Raw genomic sequence first — 16,002 nt, 5'->3', positions numbered from 1 at the left:
AGTCGAAGCTAACCTGCAGCATAAATGCTAAACCTTTAGTACAAGAAGGTGTTTCTATTAATTTCATTTGGTTTGAAAGCATGAATACAGCTCACGTGGCTTAAATCTCTTTGAAAAGTGACTCCAAGGCAACTCAGAACTAGTAAATTGTGGATAAAATGCTGTGAAAATGAACAGATAAGCAGCGACATTTTCACTTAAATTCTGCTCTGAAGAGACCTGCTTGGTTAATAATGTACTTAATTTGTATGAGTGAGTGGGAGTTTGAGGAGAGTGTAATGTCAGGAAATCGAGTGAGAGCTGAGTAAATTATGCTTCTAAAAGCTAAGAACAAAGAAAAAAAATCTTGCATAACAGTAAGTTAATGTGTCTTCATTTAATGTGAAAGCACCAGTTGGTAACTAGGGAAAATAATGAAAAATATGCACTTCACCATGATAATTGTTCTATTTAGGTGTATGTCAAGCAGTACTTGCTTATACTTCTTATTTTTCAATTCACACTTTGTAGTGTAGGTCATTCTTTGGTGGTCATGATAATTTTTTTGCCATCTTGGTTTTTTGAGTATCATGTTAGCACTTGAAATATTTTGGCATTGATCATTGAAACATATATTGCATTTTAAAAATTCTGAATACACACCCCAACACATGTGGTGTTATATTCAGAATATTTCAAGTCTGAAGTTTAAGGCTGAGTGTGGCAAGCAGTTGTGTTTCTTCAGAAAAATAATTTAAAATTTACCAAAAAATCTCACAATAATAAGGCATTTCTTCATTTTTGTGGATCTTTGAGTCGTTAATATTTCATATCATTCAAGTTTCCAAGAATCCAGGGACAGGACTTTACAGAAGCCCATATTGATTTATTGAGATTTTAATGACTTGATAGTTCTGCGAGGTATAAAAAGCCTATACCAGTAATTCATACTTCTCTCTCTCCTTACTGTAGATTAAGTACTACACTAATGATAGAAAGGAAGGAAATAGTAAATTGGGGCTTTTATTCAACTAGTCAATAAACAGCTAGTGTGCAGTAAAATTAATTTTAAAATATTAATGGCCAAAAGTCTTCCTTGCTAGAGACACCCGAGGATTAACTAGTTCTGTTACACTCCTTTGGTGGTGCTAAGTCCTGTATCAATACTAACGTTGATTTGGGATCTGAAAGAGAGTTATCTTCAAAATATTAAAAGCCATTTGTGTGTTAACACAATGTATTAATTCAGCATTCTCTAGTAGAAGCTATTGGGAAAATGGGATGTTGTGCTGATACGCGGGTGGGGACACGGGGTGGGGCAGGGGAGTTTCTGCACATCCATGGTGAGGGCTAACACTGGGGGATGTTTCTGTCATGAGAGGAGAATCTGTCCTGCTGCCTGTTCCATTGCCTCTGAATCCATTCCCTGAGTGTATTTTTGCCAGCCCGTAACATTTGTGGGAAGTCAGTAGGTAATGTCCGTGGTTCCAAAGGTGAGTTTTGCGCGCGAAGGAGCTGCCCGAAGGCCAGATGAGAAGGCCGAGCAGTGCGAACGTGTGTCGGTGTTGGAGCAGAGAGTGACCAGAGCCGCGTTGTTTCCGCAGAGCGCCGAGGCGTGCCCAGGATGGAGCCCGCGGGGCCGGCGGACGGCGAGGACGAGCTCGGGCCCCCGGCGCGGCTGGCGCCCAGCCCGCACAGCGAGGCCGTGGCGCACGAACTGCGGGGGCTGTCGCTGCAGCCCAGCCCCTGCCTGCCGCCCCTCACCGAGCGCAAGAATGGTGAGTGAGGGCCGGGGGAGCGGTACTGCGGGGGGGCGGCCAGGGACCGCCAGGGACTGACCGCGCCCGCCCGCGCCACGTCCGGGTGTGCGGGATGGTGGCAGAGCTGTGCCGGGATGGTGGCACAGGATGGTGGCAGGGCTGTGTCGGGATCATGACAAGGCTGTGCTGGGATGGTGGCAGAGCTGTGCTGGGATGATGGCACAGGATGTTGGCAGGGCTGTGCCTGGATCATGGCAGGGCTGTGCCAGGATGGTGGCACGGGATGATGACAGGGCTGTGCCTGGATCATGGCAGGGCTGTGCCAGGATGGTGGCACGGGATGATGGCAGGGCTGTGCCAGGATGGTGGCAGAGCTGTGCTGGGATGATGGCACAGAATGTTGGCAGGGCTGTGCTGGGATGGTGGCACGGGATGGTGGCACGGGATGGTGGCAGAGCTGTGCCGGGATGGTGGCACGGGATGATGGCAGGGCTGTACCAGGATGGTGGCAGAGCTGTGCTGGGATGATGGCACAGGATGTTGGCAGGGCTGTGCCGGGATGGTGGCAGGGCTGTGCCGGGATGATGGCACAGGATGGTGGCAGGGCTGTGTCGGGATGGTGGCACAGGATGGTGGCAGAGCTGTGCCGGGATCATGACAATGACAAGGCTTTGCCGGGATCTTGGCAGGGCCGTGCCCGGAGCTTCACCTGCCAGGGCAGCTCTTGGAGCAGCAGTGGCCACTCTGGGATCTACAATACAGTTGAGGAGCTTTTGAAGTAATGTTAAAATTCCAGCTGGTGTATACTACAAATAGTGATGAAATATTTTTGAGAGTTGTATTATTATCAGACAAAGAGGGATAATTTTCAATAATTTGTTTTTTCTTAATTTCCTGTAAAAGCAAAATGGATGAGGTGGGTATCTGTGTTCTGCGAGACCTCCACAGCAGCCAAACTGCTGTTCATCTAAAAGTTCAGATTTAGTAATTTTGGTTAATTTGGTTAGAAACAATTTTTTGTGGAAATTATGAAAGTTAGAAGAAAATTTGTAAAAGTGAACTTTGAACTTGATGAATTCAAATTAAAAGTAGTTTTAATAGTTTCATATTTTTACTTTTTACCAAAAATTGGATATTTGCGAGGGTATTTTGGTATGTCACTACTTTATAGAAAGTCCATAAGCGTAAGAGCTTGCAGTTCACAGAAATACAGTGGCACTTAACAAAATTTGGAAATATTTTAGGGTATTTTTTGGTAGGATATTTTTATGCAGGAAGCATTATGCTTACTGTGAGCTTTGGTAGTGATCCTTTAAACCTTTTGTTTACTTCAATGAGTCCTTTGGCAGTAATCCAGTAGGAGACTGAACTGTTCTAGTGTTTTTCTGCCCTGTTGTTAAGCTGACTTGCACAAGTTAGTACAGAAACTGTGTTTCCAGCTTTTCCAATGTCACTGCAAGGGTAGGAGGCTTCTGCTCTGGTTTGTTTTTTTTTACCATGGAGGTAATCACAGCATGCCTGGTGAGCCAACAGTCACTGGAGCTGTTACTCCCTTCTCCTTTTTCACATTTTCATCCTCTCCCCTGCCCTCTGTCCCAGAGATCCCAGTCACAGAGCAAAGCAGGCATAAGAGTTCGAGTGGGCACAGCTTGGTGGGTTTGTTGCTAATTCCCATGGTTAGCTTAAGCTCCAGTGGAATTATTGTCCCTTGAGTTTATAAAGGAACATTTATATGCTGTGCCAACTCTGTCAAAGAGGTTTTAACTTCCAGCAGAGGATCAATAACAAAACAGTTGGAGTGCATTAGGAGCTTAAGATTTTCTAGTCACTTACTACATGCAGGTATTTACTCCTTGAACAAAGACAAATGGGTCATTTTGGGAGGTGGATGTGGTATGTCGGTCTCCTGGACTGTCACAATTTTAAGGTTCTCCTTTTTCATTTGAGCTGTTTTCAAGTTCATAGCTGTGGGTAATAATGTATTGCTACTGAAACCAGTTTTGGGTTCTCATTAATCTGCATCTTTCTGGATAATTAGGCAGTACATACAGTGCATTGATCATGTAAACCTGTGCCCTGTGTATTGCAGTGGTTTATTGTGCCTGTTCTCTGGAGGCCAACTCTTGCTCCACTTGCTATAAAGCAGCACAAGTTTCTATTTCGTTGGTTCTGCTCTTCACGCTTGTCACCTCCTGAGTGATTATGGAGATGTCTGTGTTTCTGGCAGTCTCATGACAGCCACAGGTGTACAGTCCCTCTCATGAGCAGTGGGGCTGCTCACATAACGTGGAGTTTGGGACACAGGCTCTGAGTTTGCATCCCTACCTGACATTCCTACAACCAACTCCCAGGTTGGGTCCAGTGTATGTGCTTTGTAGGCAAGATGCTGTGTCCTTAGCAGGGACAGCCTGGGGGGAGGTGACGTGGATGAGGCTCTTTGGAAGCAGGAGGGACAAGACTGACGCCTGGGTGTTGAGTTGGGCTGCGGTGGAGGAAGGCTGACAGCAGTAGCAGCAGCATGGCACAGCCCAAGTACCAGTCAGAACAATGTGCTGCCCACACACTGTGCCACAGTTTCACGAGCTTCTGTCTGAGAGCTAGGAAGGGAGGGAAGGATAGGCTGTCTGCTGCTGACAGCAGGAGGGTGGATGGGAATGATGCTGCCTGCAGCTTTCCAACCTGCTGTTTCAGAGCCAAATGATGGGAAGGGATTGCACATGTAGATACCATCAAAAAAAGGAAACCATGCATGACCAGAGCTTTTTGCATGCTGAATTAGTACTTTTCCAGAACTGGTGAGCATGCCACTTTGGCTGGAAGAGGGAGCTGTGAAGGGCTGGGTGTGAGGAGCCATGCAATCATTATTTCAAGGTACATGTAAAGTAGAAAGCTCCTAGCTTGTTTTACAGCAACCTCTCTTGGCTGTGCAGTGGCTTCCTTGACTTAATCTCATTGTGCCAAACTCTTCTTGTGAAGAGTTTAGTTTCTACTGCTTTCTGAAAAAGAGACATGTGAGTTGCTCTTGTGCAGTTGTTATCCACAGGTGGGAGCCTGGTTATATTCTTGTAAAATGTGTGGATAAGAGGCTTGCACCTGTCCAGGCCATTGACTGCCCTTCAGCTCTGCATTTTGGCCATAAATCCTGTCAGAAGGGGAGTGTGTCCATTCTCTACTCTTTGTGTGGTGTGGAGAAGCAGTTCTGTTCCAGGCAGTGAGGGCTGTGAGGTGTCTGCTCCTCCAAACTCACAGCCAGCATAGGAATGGGATTGCTCCTGCTTGTAGGAATGGGATTGCTTCTGCTCCTCTTTGAGGTTGTGCATCATGAACTGGAAGAGGGTAGAGAAAGTGATGCTGTGCCTCCCATGGCTGGCAGCAACTGTTCTCCATCAGAATTGGGCTAATTGAGAGAATAATCAAGAGTCTTGGACTTTTGTATGAAAAAAGCCTTGGAACAGTGAATATAAAGTAAAAGCATGACTGGTAAAATCTCAATTAGGAGAAAGCAGCCCAAAGAAAGCAGTGCCCTGCCTGTGTGAGAACAGGGACACTCAGGAGCAGAGAGCCTGAGGCACCAAAAGTCAGGTGAGAATTGCAGCTTCCTGTGGGGCTGGAGAACTTGTGGGGAACTGTGGGGAATTCAGGGGAAGATGGAACACACACACAACCCAACACAAACCCAAACAAAAACAAATACTCCAAATGGTGTATATTGAGTCCTCCTAAGGGACCAGTCGAGTCAGCTGGGAGACACAGTTCTTAAAATAACTGAATGAAATCCACATCCCACTTAACCTAATGGTATTACTTAAATAAATTTGATGATCCAAGGGATTTTTTTCTGGCATCTAAAAGACTTGTGGTATATTAGTTTGCCTGTTATCTCTTATCTTCCAATCCCTCAGTATGTAGCAGTGGTAACGTGCATTCTTGGCATAGTTTTATGGCTTCTGAACAAATTCTCAATCCTCTGTGCAATTAATAGATTGGAACTGCACATTTGATATTAGGGAATCAGGTGAGATTTGGGACATTCTCCTTGCATCTGTGTATTACAGGTTTTTCTCCACTCCTCTAAGATCAGTGATTAGGTGTGTTTTTTGCTCTTGTAATGATATATAGGTGCTTAGAATTTATTTTCTTGGGGGAGTTGGGAGAGACACAGTGTAGAAAAGATGGCTAGTAGAAAGGCTAGAAAACAACAAATGGAAAACTTAGTTCTGATTAAAGCTTGGCAGGGAATATAATTGAAAATGTCATCTTAAATTCAGCAGTTTCATAATCACTAAGTTGAAAGCAGTGAGATCTGGATAAGAGCATGCAGATATTCTGATGAACAGCACCACCAACTATAACATCAGCAAACCAAACATAAAAATCCCTCACAAACCAGACCTCAAAGGAAGTGCATAATTTCTGTAAGTTTACAGTAGAAATGTGTGTGTGCATAAATATATAATTATATTTTATATATTTATAGTGCAGTGCATAAATAATGTGTGTGTGTACACTGGTGACCCAGAGAGGCTGTGGAATCTCCACCCATGAAAATACTAAACGTCAGTCTGGGCACTGTCCTGGGCAAGCCTGTTCCAGCTGACCCTGCTCCAGCAGGGCTTGGGCCACAGGATCTCAAAAGGCTGCTGTCAGCCTCAGTGATTCTGGGTTTTGTCTTTCCATTTAGATTTTAATAGCCCATGGAACATCCAGTGCAAATATTCTACTAAATAATATTTGCTAACAACATGTAGCATGTTGTAATTAATATACATTTGTCTCTATGCTTTGGTTTTTTTGTGGAGTGCTCTGTTTTTTGGAGGAGTTTGTTTTGGGGGTTTTGTTTGGTTTTTTAACATGTCCGTAGAATAAACAAACGTCCCTTGGTCTCCCTGTAAATATTTGAATGTCATCTTATCTCTTCCGAGAGGAGAGCGCAAACTGAGTAGGTACTGATTTCCCAGTAAGTCTGTCTTTGTCATTGGTACTGCCAGTTCCCACAATCCTAGCATTCCCAGGCCATCAGTCAGTGTCTACAAGGAACAATTTTCAAATATTAAAGCATGTGAAAAGACATACAAGCCAAAACTCAGAGATCTCTAGGGACTGTGACCTCTTAAATGGAATATATTCTGACATTTTCACAGGCTACATGAAAGAATTCCAGCAGGGTCATTCCATTTGGTAAACTTCTAAACAAACATTCCATCATTTTAGTTTGATTTATAGATATTATTTTTTTAATTATCTGCTTATTGTGAAGAGATTAACACAGGAGACATGACCTGTGACTGACTCAATTCAAGGCATCTGGTATATATGAAATCCTGTTTGAGGACCTGGCTTTTGAGTGATTACAGGAGATACAGAAAGCATGTTTTTCTTTAAAGAGATCACTTGATCAAACTGTCTTTCTCTGACCTTTTTTCTTGAAATTCCTTGTGCATAACTAAATGCATAGCTAGAAAAGAATGTTGAGTTAATTTTAAATTCCATTGTATAATTGTTTTAAGTTGTTAGAACTAAGTCCTAACTGCAAATGTTGTCGTTGGAGTGTCAGCTTGTGACAGAGCCACTCCATGGAGGTAACACAGAGCAACCAGAACTGCTCATTGGTGTGCAGCACTTACTACAGGCACCCTTTGCAAATCACAGGTAGCACAGTGGATGACTAAATATTGTCCTCTACAGGATATATCTGTGCAGTTAAACAGTAGATCTGTATAGTTAAACATATAAAAATGCATATTTGTATGTACTTTATATACACATTTTAAAATATTTATTAATTTAGATGTGTATATGGGCGAGACCAAATGGAAGGTAGTTTTCATTTAAGCAGTGAACACTGCCAACATATGTCCTCCCTTAAAAGGAATTTGTGTGGGTTTTAGTGGGAGAAGAGAAGTAGAACATGCAGACTTATAAATTTGACATCACTGTAAGTGTTTGGGTTTTTTCTGGGAAGGGTGACTGAGATAGATGGTGGCCATTATTTGTGTTGTTTGGGTCTTTGTTGCCATGATGGTGGAAAATATAGGCAGAACAAAACTCCCCCAAAACAAATCCCCTTAATTAATAATTTGAAGTAATGTTCTTAATGTTTATAGAAGTAATAGAATAAATTATAATAGGGGTTATGTAATGGTGCTTTGCTTTGTGTAGTCAGAGCACTATTTTCCTATGTGAAGAAATTACTGCACCACGATCAAGAACAAGATTTTCCTAACACAATATAAAGCACAAAGATATCCATCAAGGTGCATGTAAAGCCAAGGTGAAATAGGTATTTGAGTAATTAGGCTTTTTTCCCATTTGAAAATGTTTTTGTGGTAGTGAGAGAGTTTAAATACCTGAGGGCATTTGGTTTGGTTTTGTTTTTCTTTTTGATGGGATTGCAAAGGAATGAGTTCCATATGATGTGAAGAGTTGGAATGTACTGTTAAAGCAATTGTTGCTTAGCTACTTAATGTTTAATAAGGCTGTGAAGCAGCTCCCAGTCAGTGATGTCACTCAGTAGATCTCTGATGCTTCATCCAGATAAGGGCTCTGTTGAGAGGGGCAGACAGGCAGGCACTGGGGAGGTACCATGGGACTGCATTGCTTCCTCCTGTACTTTGGAATTTTGGTTAATATCTACTAGACACTTCCACTTTTTAAATAACACTTCTGCTGTAGGCTGAAGGTTGGCAGAACACTTGGAAGTCTGTGTTGCAGAACGGAAGGAACAAGCGCTGATGACCTTAGATATAAAGCTAACGTTTATGAAAACTTGTGCAATACACTGCTATTAAATGAGATGTTACTGGATTCTGCTTTATGGAACTGACAAGAGATGTTCCATTCTGAGGCCTTTTTTCTTCATTTCACCCACTCTTATGCAATATATTCAACTTAAATTGAAATTCAAATGAGAGGTACTTCTGCCCTTTGAAAATAATGCAAACTCTAACAGATTCAATTTTCACCAAAACCAAGAACTTGTGTGTCTTTTACTTCAGCCTCTGGTTTGGATACACTGATGCAGTTTGTAATGGGGTTTAAATCTGTAATTGAAAAGTACAACATGCAGGACTCAAGATTTTCTTTCAGCTGAAAGAGATACTTTGGTTTTGTTGTTTGATAGAAACCAGTCTCTCAGCCACAGTTTTGTTTCTAGGTCATTATAGGTTTCTCTGTGATCCTCAGTGTCATTTTGCTATTTGTAATGTTAAAAACAGCTCTTCTGAAACAGGTACATGCTCAAATTGCAGAGGTTTTATGTCCAATGTTTAGTTTGGAAATGAGGAGAAATGAGTTGGAAATGAGTCTCTATTACAAAACATTCTCCATTTAAATAGTGGCAGAAAGAGAAGATGAAAAATTTGCAATTTAAGATTTTTTTTGCCTGTTTTTAACAATGCCATCAATTTCAAGTGACAGTCCAAATTCCAGCTACTTTTAGACACTGAACACAAGAAAGGGGAGTTGAAAGACCCCAAGCTTTTCCTGTCCCTAATTTATATTGTGTAATTCATGGGTTCTACTAACTGTATTACTGCTGAAATAAAGAGTAGTCAAAAAACAAACAAGTTGTTATTCTTTCATTAATACTTACTCTAGAGGATTTTTGTGGTAGACCAAAATTATTTGAATGGGAAAGTATTAAGTTCCCACCTGTAAAGTTACCATTTCTTTTAAGATAAATGTGGAATTTATCTGAACTGCTCCCACCCAGCTGCTGTTACTTTCATCTGAGCACTGGGCACTCTTAATTTATAAAAAGCACTTTAAACAGATAGGAATGGATAGAACTTCCTTTAGAAGTATGATGTTTGAAGGAAAATGTCTTCCTCTGGGTTCTTTAATTACACACTTCCTCATTAGAGCATGGAACTTTTAAAATTTCAAAGTACTCTGTTTTCTGAATCATTGGGAAATCATTTCAGAGTGTGTGAAGTGCACTGTACCCTTTCCATAAAACAATTTCTGCTGTTACACCATTAGAATATAATTCATCCATCCAAACAATTGGTACTCTTGGTACAAGAAAAATGTGGAGTTATAATCTGTTACATCAGTAAGTGTGTAAGATTCTGCTTATTAACTGTGTCAGAGTTTAATGTGTTTAAGCAGAATGTGTTTGTATTCTGCTTGTCTGAGTTCTTATTTTCTGAAGATGTGGAGTTTCTTAACAGTAATTTTGTTTCTTATGCACTGTCAATGTTCAGCTGCGGGCAGTGAGGAAGTTCACTGCAAAAGCAAATATATTGGAATAGTCTGTAACTTGTGTTTAAGCAGAACATAATTTAAGCTGATAATTTTGATACAAATCATGTGCAGACAACTGAATTTTAGGCTGGTAGAGTGCCCTCAAATCAGTGATGCTGCAAAGAGTTTTTTGCCTGTATTGTCAGCTCCTTACATGTCAAGAGGTCGCTAAAGCCTGGTGAGCTCACGCCTCCTTGGCGTCTGTGGTTCTGAGCAGATCTAGGTCTCCCTTCTCCCAGCAGCTGGCAAACAGGGAGAGGTTCCAAATGCTGCTGGCTGGCTCAGGCAGCTTCACACCCTGTGCTGTCACTCGCCCCAGGAGTGCACTGTCAAGGTGAAGAGTCAGTGCTCAGTGATTGACTTGAAGAAATATCCAAAGAGGAAAAGATGGGTTGCTTTTTTTCTAGTTTCCACTTTTAAAAATTCTGTATCTGAATGTATACAGATATTTTCAAATATGATTCTATAGAATGAAACATTTTATCTAAATGGAGATGTCCTTTGTAATTTCAGGTTGAAAGATTTAAAATACAAAGTAGAGGTGTCGAAAATGTGTGCAATGATAGCATTTTTAGGCCAAAGGGAAGGGAAAATACACCTGCCAGACTTCCTAGTTGACATGTTGAGACTCTTTAGCATTATATATAGTTTATTTTCTCTAAGTACAGGAAATTAAATGCAGACTTGTCTGCTGTTCCCTCATGGCCAATGCCAGGTAATTAGAGGGGATCCATTTCCCTGAAATGTTCCAGGTTGACACTGAAGTTGATGACTCATGTAAGATAAATGGGATATACTGCAGAGAATGGCAGATCAGAAACTGTGGGAGGAAATACTCGTGAAACTGCTGGGAATAATGAGATGTGTAACTAATGCAAAAAGGAAAATAATAAAATACTCAGGGATTAGATATTTACAACAAGGAACAGAGTCCCATACTGCAGAGAAAGGCATGGAAATAATCACTGGTTTTCCCAGTTACCTCTGCTAGATAAATGTCTCTGCAGCCAGACCTGGGCTTGGGTGGGTGGGAAGGTTCCTTAACATAACTTTTTCAAATGCCACTGTGCAGCTTTGTGTAGTGGTGAAACTTAATGAGTAATGAATGTGCCGGTCAGGCAAAGATGAAGGATTTCTGCTGCCTGCAGCGGTGTTCCGAGGAGTGGGGGCAGGGACGAGGAAGGCCCTCAGCAGTAGTTTGTCTTAGGTATCAGCGAATGCTGCTCCAGCAACTGCTGGATTTATTTTTAACCGCTTGACTCATTCTTTGTCAGATGATTGACCACCGAGCTGCATATTGAAACACCAATGTGCAGAGGAAGCGAGCGTAACTAAAGGCAGAGGGGGAGTGTCTGTCTGGGAACAGAGGCGGGCTTTGGGACTTGTGCTTCCCATGCTCGCTGCCCGCCGCGAGAGCGGGCTGCGGGCTCCGAGCGGGCACGGCGAGCGGGGACGGGCCGGGCTGAACCGAGCCGGAACGGGCTGAGCCGAGCCGAACCGGGCTGAGCCGAGCCGAACCGGGCTGAACCGAGCCGAGCCGAGCCGCAGGGGCAGCGCCATGGGCGGCGCGGCGGCGCCGGGGCTGCTGCCGTAGGAGCCCGCCGGGCCCCGTGCGGAGCGCGCTCACCGCTGCCCACCGCGGCCTGCGTTTTTTCGGTGCTGGATGTTGCCATTGTAAAGGATTCCCACCATGATCGATAGCTCCAAGAAACAGCAGCAGGGCTTTTCCGAGATCTTACCTGCAGGAGATCTAAAGCCGCTGAAGGAGAAGGAATGCCTTGAGGTGAACAGCCAGAAAAGTCTCAAGGAAGGTCAGTCACTTGCTGCTTGGGGGACGGAGAATGCAGAAGTCCTGGGCACGTTCCGTTCACCAGCATGTCTGATGTAATGCTGTAGGTCAGGAAGAGTTTTTGCACATTAAATGCGATGTTGTTTTCCCTCTGAGAAAAAAACCAAACCTCTAAAAGCTGAATTTAAATTTCACCTGAGACTAGTAAAATAACGATGATATTGTTGCATGCTTGATAGGAATTGTATGAAGAAAAATGAGCTATCAAGTAGTCTTTTCAGAGGATCATTTAGTGCTGAATTAATGAAGGGCTCTGAAATTGTCCTGTAAATATTGCACAAAGTGCTTCAAATTGCCACTATTGAAATAAATATAATGAAATAAACATCATTAATATGGCATGTCAAAATAAAACCCCACAAACCTTTAGTATTAGACGTATTTCTGCCTCACTTTCAACAGTGCTTTTCTCAGATCTTTTCTTTCTTTGGAATTCTCTTCTCCCCTCGTACTTTAAATTAGATTTAAATCTGGTTTTGAGACGTGTGCTTTTCAAACCACATTATATCTTTTTAAATGATTTGATTTCGACTGGGCATTAAATTGCTAAGATACACAGACATTAGTTTCTAAAACAGCAATAGTCTGAGAATATTTGGAACATCATTTAAAGCTGGCAAATAGAACTCCACGAGATTAATTTAAAGAAATCCTTGTTAGGCTGAGGCAGCGATGCTGCTGAGACGGGCAAATTGTTTTACTCCTGGCAGGCAGGATTCTTCAGCTGTTCTGGCTGGAGGAGGAGAAGGAAGAGACCTCTGGAGATCTGCTGCCAGCCCTGCCCAGAGCTCTGACACTGGTGGGAGTTAACACCAGGCTCCTGCAGCTCTGGGCTCAACTCCAGCTTCTTAATCAATAGGACACAAACTGTATTTGTAGCAGACAGAATTCCTCCTTTCCTGTTACAGCACTCTGCCTTGGCTTTTCCTCCAGATAGCTCTTGTTTGTCTGGTGATTCAGAGATTTATCCCTTGGTGGGGTGGCAAGAGTTCTACATGAGATCCTGCCTTTCTCAGAATTTAAATGCTGGGTTCGTTTGGGGGTTTTGTTAATCTATTTTTTAAATTTGGACGTTAATAATGTTTGAAATGGCAAAAAGCCCATATTCAGTATTAAATTCAGTACCTGACAGGTTAGTTTAAAAACCCCATTACTTAGCTTGAAGTTAGAGCTCGAGCAAACACTGATTTTTGTGCAGTGTACTGATACCAAAGGTCTGTTGTTGATTAGAAAGGTAGTAAGAGGTTGAGTATTGCTGCATGTGGCACAGGAGAGCAGAACAGTTCTGCTTCCTTTGTGGCAGGAAAGGACTGACTGGAGACCGTGACTGGAAGAAAGGGGCAGCAGTGGCCTCTTGCCGGGCTGCTTTTGCCTCTCAGCAGAGAACAGACCCAGTTAAAGCCCTGCTGAGGCTCTGGGGACAGCAGCAGAGAGAAGGAAGCGAGGAGGGTCACAGGGTCAGAGCAGTGGGCAGTGCTGTAGGAAACAAAACCTATCTGAGTAAGCTACCAAGAAATAAAGGGCATGAAAACATGGCAAAACCCAGCACGGTGGGTAGTGTAGGTGGGCTAATGAGTAACCATGGTAATGATTATCCTCAGGCTTCTTCAAGCATGTCAGTTATGGAGAAAATGGATGAAAGAATGTACATTACAGTAATGATGGTCTGTCAGAGTAGTAAAAAACCTGCAATTATGGGACCCTCTGCCAGTCTAAATTCGTGAATATTTTAGAGCTTAAATTATTCAGTGCATAAAAGAAGATATAATTGTTTTCCATAATCACTATCTTTGCTTCCTTTTCTGTGTTTTAGTACCTGTTCTCCATTTTCACTTTCCCCAGTGAATACTGCTTATCCTTTTATCTCTCCCAAGTTTGGCAATGTAATGATTAAAATAATGAACCTTTTCTTGAGAGTTTGATTGACTACAGGATCTCCTCTTCCAGCCTTTCCTCCTTCTAAAGCTTAGGAAAACAATAATTTTCTTTCTTGTGGTGTATATAGAATGAATTATTGAAAACACTCCAAATCTGCTTGATTTACATCTAGAGAGACTAAAACAGAGCTTCACATTGCCAGTTTATAATGTTATGAAATAAGTAGTTCAAATGTTTTATAGATTTTTAAAAGTTCAGTTGCAGTTGTTAGTTTAATCCTATTTAAATAATACTACATGTAACATTTTACTTTGTTAAAAACATAAATTGTAAGGCAACTTATTTTACAGAACAGTATCTTCTAAATTAACTCGTGCTATTCTGTCTCTGTTTTTGCCCTCCTCTTTTCTCCTCCTTTCTTTTTTCTTAAAATGATGTGGATGGTTTTGCTATTTGAATTCTCAAACGTTTCTTCCTTAGGACACAAAAATACTTAAAAATATGATATATGAATTGTAAAGCCTGCAAAAATGAAAAATGTAGTTGTATTGGCAAACACAGGTGAAGTATGTAGAGATCCAGTAATTCAAAAGGTGCCTTTGTTTCATAAACTACTTTGCACAGGTTTGATAAATCTAAAAATGCTGAGATAGTACAGTGCTTGTTTCAGCAGTGAGTACCTTAAGAGAACTGTGAGGTGCAATTCTTTTTTTACTTAGTATTTCTTTATAAAGAAAGAGATTTTTTATGGAAACAAAACCCCCAACAGTATCTTCAGCAAATTAGTATTTATTAAGGACATTAACAGTTTAGATTGCAAAGCTGAATTTTTTTCTTTGCTTAGGATATTGATGCATATTATAGCATCTGTAACATGGGGGGAAATCCTCTTAATTATCTTGTAAACAGCTCAGATACTATTGTTGCATATTGCCTTTTTTGTGAAAACAGTTCTTACTTTTATCTGTCTGATCAAAATTACCTTTTGTATGAGCAAGGAAGAAAGATTCTTCTGTCTCTGAGGTCAACCAAACAGTGCTAACTAAACAGCTTTTTCAGAAATTCCTGTGCTATTGACTGTATCTCCTGCAGCATCTTGTAGCACTTTCAAGTAACCAACCAAAACATTTGGAAAATTCAAGTGAAAAGCCTTAAATGTGCATACAGTACTAAGGAATATTCAGTGTCATCAAACACTGCATGTATTAGGAGCTGGGAATATACGTGGACTGCAGATTGAAAGGTTCCTAACAGCACTGGAGAGAGTTGAGGAAGTCTTGTTTTATACCCTAAATTATTTCAATATAAAGATGGATGAGCTGTCTGACCATGCAGAACTCTTGAAGACAATGTATTAAATTGGTGAAACAGGTCAGTCTGGTGCTTAGGTAGGGTTTAAAAGGAGGATGGATCCCAGTTTTTTGCAGCATATTTTTCATATGATAATCTGAGTTTCAAAGTTACCAATTGACTGCAGCCTACTCTAAACAATAATAAAAAAAAACCTAGCCAGGAAGGAAATTTTATTTCCACCTTGAAACATAATTTCTTTCCGGGATTTGTTTAGCATTTTAAATTTACTGGTTTGTGAGGAACTGGAGACTGGCAAGTACTGGAAACAGGATACAGAGTGGAATGAGGGGATTTCTCAGGTGTGCACTGGAATTGTCTTCGTGCTGCCTGAGTAACAGATTACCAGGTGCAGTCAGGAAGGATTTCTTCCCCTCATCCCTTGCAATCAAATCCATGTTGCAAGAGAATTGTTTATTGAACAGACTTCCTGCTATTGCTGGCATGTTGAGTATTGATGATACCCTTGAACTCTTCTGCTCTCCTGCCCTGGCATGATAAACATTCTGCTCTTGGTTTTTTGGGGTTGGTTGGCTGGGTTAGGGTTTTTTATAAATAAAAAGTTCTAAGTTGTATTATCAGGTGTTTAGAGGTGTTTTAATGACCTCTCATCAGTGGTAGTCCATCAGGTATGTTTCTTGAGACACAGATAATGAGAAAAATGCTGTTGAAAAAAGTGTTATTCCTTTGTTAATAAAGGAAGCACTGTAAATTCTGTATACTGATCCTGTGGGGCTATGCTAAACTCTGCCATAAACAGTCTCTTTAATGTCAGTGGGATAATTGTATGTCGTAAAAGTAAATCAGCACTTACTCCACAGAATTTTCTTCTTCAGTGTAGCACTTAAATGAATAATAAATATATTGTAATACCATTATAATAAACACATGCTTAACTACTTCAATAAACCAAGACTACGACGTGCTAATTTAATTTTGTAT

At 41.5% G+C, this 16,002-nt stretch overlaps 1 protein-coding gene across 6 annotated transcripts in view; it reads left to right on the top strand.

The window, feature by feature from the left end:
• MRTFB (myocardin related transcription factor B) overlaps window positions 1-16,002 on the top strand; it is a 70,426-nt gene that overhangs the window by 15,970 nt on the left and 38,454 nt on the right. For 5 of the 6 annotated variants that reach the window (XM_033073693.2, XM_033073694.2, XM_033073690.2 and 2 more), the window contains one exon: window positions 1,584-1,757. In XM_033073693.2, coding sequence (XP_032929584.1) covers window positions 1,604-1,757 — 154 coding nt within the window. In that variant the 5' untranslated portion in view covers window positions 1,584-1,603. Of the gene's footprint in view, window positions 1-1,583; window positions 1,758-11,572; window positions 11,795-16,002 lie in introns of those variants that run through there. The other variant, XM_033073692.2, reaches the window with a different exon arrangement.

The sequence above is a fragment of the Catharus ustulatus genome, chromosome 16 (assembly GCF_009819885.2).
Source record: "Catharus ustulatus isolate bCatUst1 chromosome 16, bCatUst1.pri.v2, whole genome shotgun sequence".
NCBI classification, from domain to species: Eukaryota; Metazoa; Chordata; class Aves; order Passeriformes; family Turdidae; genus Catharus; species Catharus ustulatus.
Note: the sequence above shows the minus strand (reverse complement) of the source record. Positions and strands in the feature narration are given on the sequence as shown.